We start from the raw sequence: 5,404 nt of genomic DNA on the forward strand, positions 1-5,404 counted from the left end.
TAGCTCCCCATTCCCGCGGGAAAGCAGTTCTGCAGCTGTCCCACCCTGCCAGCTCCTGCCTGGGCAGGGCACGGGGTGGGAGGTGGGGGGCGGGGGAGGGGAGGTGGCGGCTGTGGCAAGGGGGGGGTGGTGGCCGGTGACGCTACAGCGAAGAGAGCGGACCCCGAGTTCCTGCGCCTCCTGCCGAGCATCCTCTGGCTCCAGGACACCTGTTGGCGAGCTCTTGCCCCCCTACCTGCTTCTGTTTGAGCAGTGGGCGCAGGGCACCCCCCCCCACCCGCTCCTCGTCCCGCGCTGTCCCCAACTCCGCCCCGGCCCGGAGCACAGCCGAGCGCCCCTTTCTGCCTCTCCGCTCTCTGCTAAAGAGGGAGGCAGAGCAGGTGAGAAACAGCCAGCAGCTGGGGGAGGAGGAGGGAGGGGGGAGGGGAGGGGAGGGAAGAAAGTAGAGAGCTTTTTCTCGGGAGTCCAACCCAGTCCTGAGAAGGCCTCCCCAGAAGTCTGCCCATCGGCCCTACTGGGTGCTGGCCCCACGCTGCTGATGCCCCCCCCAGGCCCCGCTTCCCCCGGCCCCACCAGCTGGGGGGGGGGGGGAGGGGGCAGGCTGCCCAAGGTCGCCTTGGACTGGCCGGCTGCGGCTCCCCTCTGCGGACTCTCGCCCGAATCCAGGCTCAGGCCGCCCGCTGCGAGCAGTGGCCTCCCGCAGCTTTGCAGACAGCCCCTTGGGCGTCTGGAGCCTTGTGCTGGCTGCCCTGACCTTGCAGGCCCCCCGATAAGGGTGTGAAAGGCAGCCGGGCCCGGCCGGGCCGCTGCCACCTTTCTGCCAGGTTTGGGAGAGCAGAACGCGGACGGACCCGGCCCGGTGGCCTCCGGCCGGGGCTTGGCTCTGGGAGAGAAGCCGGCCCGGCCTTTGGCAGTCCGGGTGGCAGGTGGCCCTGCCGGGTGCGCGGCGGCTGGGGGAGAACGTGGCAGGCTTCGGGCAGCCTGAGAAAATCCGAACCCAAGCGAGAGAAGGGGTGCATCTCCTCCAAAAGTTTGGATTCTCTGGCCATTAAAACTCCCAGCGGTCCCACATTAGCCCACAAACAGCCCAGGAGTTGGGAGATTCGGAGAGCCTGTGACTTGCCCCACTGTCCTAGAGAGAGTAGTAGACATGCCTGGGCTGGAAACTTTCAGGGCAGGGCTCTCTCCAGCGCGTTTCTGATAGGAAGAACAATGGTTCCGGTGGGAATTAAGGTTCGAATCCTGTCTTTTATGCTTAGGATGCGTATATTCTTGGACAAGTCACCTTAACCTCCCTGACTTCCTCTTGAAGTGAGGGAATTGGACTGGATGGCTTTAAAAAGGGGATTGTAAAAAATACTTTTGTCACTGCCCCTCTTAAGGCATCAGAGGTTCCAATAAGTCAGATGTGTAAAGCTCTCAGAACAACAGGTCACATTTCTGTAGCTTCCTCAAACACCCCTGGAGATTAAGACCGGGAGAGAGCCGTGCACCAGGCAAGTGACTTATCTGAGGTTAGAAAGGGATGTACTTGGGAAGAAGTCAATTGGAACTCAATTTCAAGTCCTTCCTTCCTCCCTTCCTTCCTTCCTTTCTCCCTCCCTCCCTCCCTCCCTTCCTCTCTTCCTCCCTCCCTCCCTCCCTTCCTCTCTTCCTCCCTCCCTCCCTCCCTCCCTTCCTCCCTTCCTCCCTCCCTTCCTTCCTTCCTTCCTTCCTCCCTCCCTTCCTTCCTCCCTTCCTTCCTTCCTCCCTTCCTTCCTCCCTCCCTTCCTTTCTTCCTTTCTCCCTCCCTCCCTCCCTTCCTCCCTTCCTCCCTCCCTCCCTTCCTCCCTCCCTCCCTCCCTCCCTTCCTCCCTTCCTCTCTTCCTCCCTCCCTTCCTTCCTTCCTTCCTTCCTCCCTCTTTCCTTTCTCTTTCTTTCTTTTTCCTGAGGCAACTGGGGTTAAATGACTTGCCCAGGGTCAGCCAACTAGGCTATATTAAGTTTTGACATCAGATTTGAACTCGGGCCCTCCTAACTTCAGGGCTGCTCTATCCACTGTACCATCTAGCTGTCCCCCCCCCACCCCCTGCCGCTCTGTTCTTTCTGCTACAACTGGAGGCCACCTTAGGAGAATGTCAAGTAATCCTTGTTTACTTTCAGCGTTAAATCGGGGCTCTCCTGCTTTTATTCCTGAAGGGGGCATTTATGTCCCTTAAGATCAAGATTCAATTGCAGCAAGCCCAGTTATCGTTGGAAGTTCTTTCATTGGGTACTCTGTTTTCCTCCCCCCATTTAGCACCTTTCATTCAAAACTATTCACAAGCCTAAAGTCTAAGAATTGTGGTGCATTTTTTTAGACACACGTACCTTAAGATTGTGCAGCTGGGGTGCTAGCGAGCTGCTACTGAGAAGAGACAATCCCATTTTATTGATTATAGATTTAGATTCAGGGACCTTTCGAGATTCTTAACCTGGGTGTATGTGTGAGAGACAGTCCCCTTTGGCGGTCTAGATCCTTTCTCAGAGTAATGCTTTTAAAAGGAAACCTACGGGCAATAATAATTAGCAGAATATTTTAAAACAAATTCGTGGATCCCCGTTTAACCGCTGTTCTAACCCCCCTCCCCCCCTTTTACTGATAAGGACACTGAAGCTGCAAGGATCCAGGGATCTGCCAAGGGCTGATGCTGACAGAGCAGTAATGGGGGAGGGGGGGGCGGAGGAGGGAAGGGAAGAGACCTCTGAAGAGCTAGATTCAAATCCCTCCCATCCCTCTCCGCCCCGCCCCCCCTTGCTATCAAAGTAACTGCACAAATCACTCAAGCTACCTGAGCCACTTGGAGCAGCCGACCTCCCTCGGAGGGCTCTTGCAGACAACTTTTTGGCGGAAAAGTAGGAGAGCTTCCCTTCCAAAGCAGGTCAGCGCCCAGACGCTACCCCCGGGGGCGCTTCCCATTCTGCCACCGGCTTCCCGTAGGGACGGAGCCAAGTGCCGGGCCGAGGGGGTCATGTCAGTGTCTCCCCCCCTCCCAAGCGCTGGGCTTCCTCCGATGCCATCTGAGGGGGCAGGTTAACAGCCTAGGGGAGAGGGGAGGCGGGAGAGGCCTCGAGCAAGGGCTCAGGAGTCTGTCGCAAAAGTCTTTGTGACTGGACAGAAGAGTTTCTAGTGCTTTAAAACCAGAGCCCGGCGGCTCCACTTTTAAAAACCTGGGTACAAATGCCAGTCTCCCTTATCTGTGGGCCGGCTCCGTTTGAAAGCCTTGCCCCGCTTCCCCGAAGCCGCCCTCCTCCCCGGGCCCACGGAGGCCGCGGCCGAGCTCGGTTAAACACCTGTTCCCCGCGGAAAGGCCTCCGGGCCCGAGCCTTCGTCCCGCCTGGGGAGCGCAAAGTCTTCCCCTGCTGAGCGGACGGAGCCGTCTGGGGTCTCCCCCAGCCTCCGCTCCCCCGAGCTCCCGGGGACCTTGCTCATCCAGGTGACGGGAAGGTTTCCTCCAGTTCCTCGGGAGCCCTGAGCCGCACAGAATTCCCCTTTGGTAAAGCAAACGTTTAACCCGCCCTTTGGAGGCTGACCTCCCGGGAGGTAGTCTCCACCTGGTGGTGCGGTCACACCTCTGCGCGCCCAGAGGCCTCCGGGAGCCCCGGGGGGAGCGGGAGACCCTGGGCCGGCGGGGAGAGGGGGCGCTCGGCGGAGCCCGTTTCCAGGTACGGGGTGGGGGCGGGGGAAGGATGAACTCGGCTTCGGGTCCCCTCGCGGACCTCGGGCTTCCTGGACCGCCTGCGCCCCCATGCCCCGCCCTCCCGGGCTCCCGCAGATAAGGCGCCCTGGTGCAGCGCCGAGTGGAGCCCAGATTGGGGTGGGGGCCGCCGCGGAGGGGGTGTGTCAGGGAGGGGCGGGGGCAGGAAGAGTCACCTTGTCTGGTTCCTTCTCCCTCCCCAGGGCAGCACCCCCGACTCCAGCTAGGAGGGGGCAGAAGTTAGTGGGCAGCCGGCCTCGGCCGCCCGGGACCCAGGAGCGGGGCAGCGGCCATGGCTGACGGCGGCGGCGGCGGCGGCGGCGGCTCCTCGGGTCCCTGGTGGAAATCCTTCACCAGCGGCGGCAGGAAGAAAGGCAAGGACAGCGGTGGGGGCAGGAGCGCGGGGGCGCAGCCTCCCCCCGCCCCGGCGCCGCAGCCGGGCCCCAGGGAGCCCTCCCCGGCCAGGCAGGACTGCCAGCACCCCGGACTCGCGGACCCGGGCGAGCCCCCCAGACTCGAGCGCTTGGGCGAGGAGAAACTGGGCAGCAGCCGGCGCAACCTGAAAATTTCCCGCTCCGGGAGGTTCAAAGAGAAGAGGAAGGTGAGAGCTACTTTGCTCCCGGACGGGACCAAGCCCCCGGAGGACTCGGGCTTCCCCTGCGCCCCTCGAGAAGAGCGGCAGTAACGGGGCGCTGCCCTCCGGCCTCCGGATCGCGGGGAGCCCCGAGGGGCAGCGGAGCCGGAGCCCCCTCCCCCACCCGAACTTAGTGCCCACATTCTGCCCCGGGCGCTGGAAGGGACCGCGCAGTTCTCCGGCTCTCGGGAGTCAATGAAGCGTCGACTTTTACAGGGAACCACCTGCTGCTAGGCGATTATTTAATAGGACGATTTTTCGAAACCCGTCGGTTCCTTCCCCTCCCCTTTTTATTTTTGTTTTGGGAGGGAGAAGAGTGCGTTCTCAAGCTTGGCTCCATCGAAGAGGAGCTTCCGTCGTGATTCTGGGAAGAAAGTGCCGGGACGGTCTTTCCTGCTCGGGAAAGACTCTTTAAAAGCGTCGGTAGCAGCCCACGGGGGGACCCGCGTGCCGAGAACCTAGCCTCGCGAGGTTTTTAAGCGGTGCGGGGTAGTGGAAAGCGCCGAGTCCGGGTCAGCTCTTGGCCTCGCGTCTGGGGTCAGCCATGCGTGGGACTTGGGCCAAGGCGAGACTCTGGGGGCCTTTCCTGGCCCGTAGAAAGAGTGGGCCCGACCAGTGACCCCCGAGCCCCCTTCACTTCTCAGTCTGGGATGAGGGCGGTCTGGACGGCTTTCCACCCTGCAGCACCAAACCGGAATGCCTTCTAGTGTGGACCATTAAATGTGGCCGGCCGTGTCACTTTAAGGTGACTCCTGTTTCTGTCTCTTTTTTTTTTTCCCTCCTATCACGAAACTCATCCAATTTAAAACAGGAAAGTCTTGGGAACAGAGAGTTAATCATTTGCCACACGTATTACAGCTCTAAGGCCCTGAGCGAGAGAACCCTTTCCAGAGACTGCGGGGTCAAAAACTGTAAACGGGCAATGATTTGCAAAGCAAATTCTGGGGCGAGTGAGGGTTTGGAGAAAGGGGGAACTAAGCCGTTAGCCCCGAACTCTCCTTTTATTTGGCAGCATTTTCCCTGGGGTGTTGTATTTCCCATCGCCGCTAAGCCA

At 60.5% G+C, this 5,404-nt stretch overlaps 1 protein-coding gene across 2 annotated transcripts; it reads left to right on the top strand.

Moving 5' to 3' along the window:
- Positions 1–290: 290 nt before the first annotated feature.
- On the top strand, positions 291–5,099 carry PRR15 (proline rich 15). Of its 2 annotated transcripts, none has more exons than XM_052001783.1 (2): positions 291–380; positions 3,920–5,099. In XM_052001783.1, exon 2 carries the CDS (start codon positions 4,009–4,011, stop codon positions 4,399–4,401), a length of 393 nt encoding a protein of 130 aa, XP_051857743.1. In that variant the 5' UTR covers positions 291–380; positions 3,920–4,008; the 3' UTR covers positions 4,402–5,099. The 2 variants fall into 2 exon arrangements, with proteins under 2 accessions (XP_051857743.1, XP_051857744.1); XM_052001784.1 differs by lacking the exon at positions 291–380 and adding an exon at positions 2,803–2,900.
- Positions 5,100–5,404: the final 305 nt, after the last annotated feature.

The sequence above is a fragment of the Antechinus flavipes genome, chromosome 5, assembly GCF_016432865.1.
Source record: "Antechinus flavipes isolate AdamAnt ecotype Samford, QLD, Australia chromosome 5, AdamAnt_v2, whole genome shotgun sequence".
Lineage (NCBI taxonomy): Eukaryota > Metazoa > Chordata > Mammalia > Dasyuromorphia > Dasyuridae > Antechinus > Antechinus flavipes.

Excerpts from the sequence above, each read along its gene's own strand:
- PRR15 (XM_052001783.1), top strand. The coding sequence starts at position 4,009 with ATGGCTGACGGCGGCGGCGGCGGCGGCGGCGGCTCCTCGGGTCCCTGG.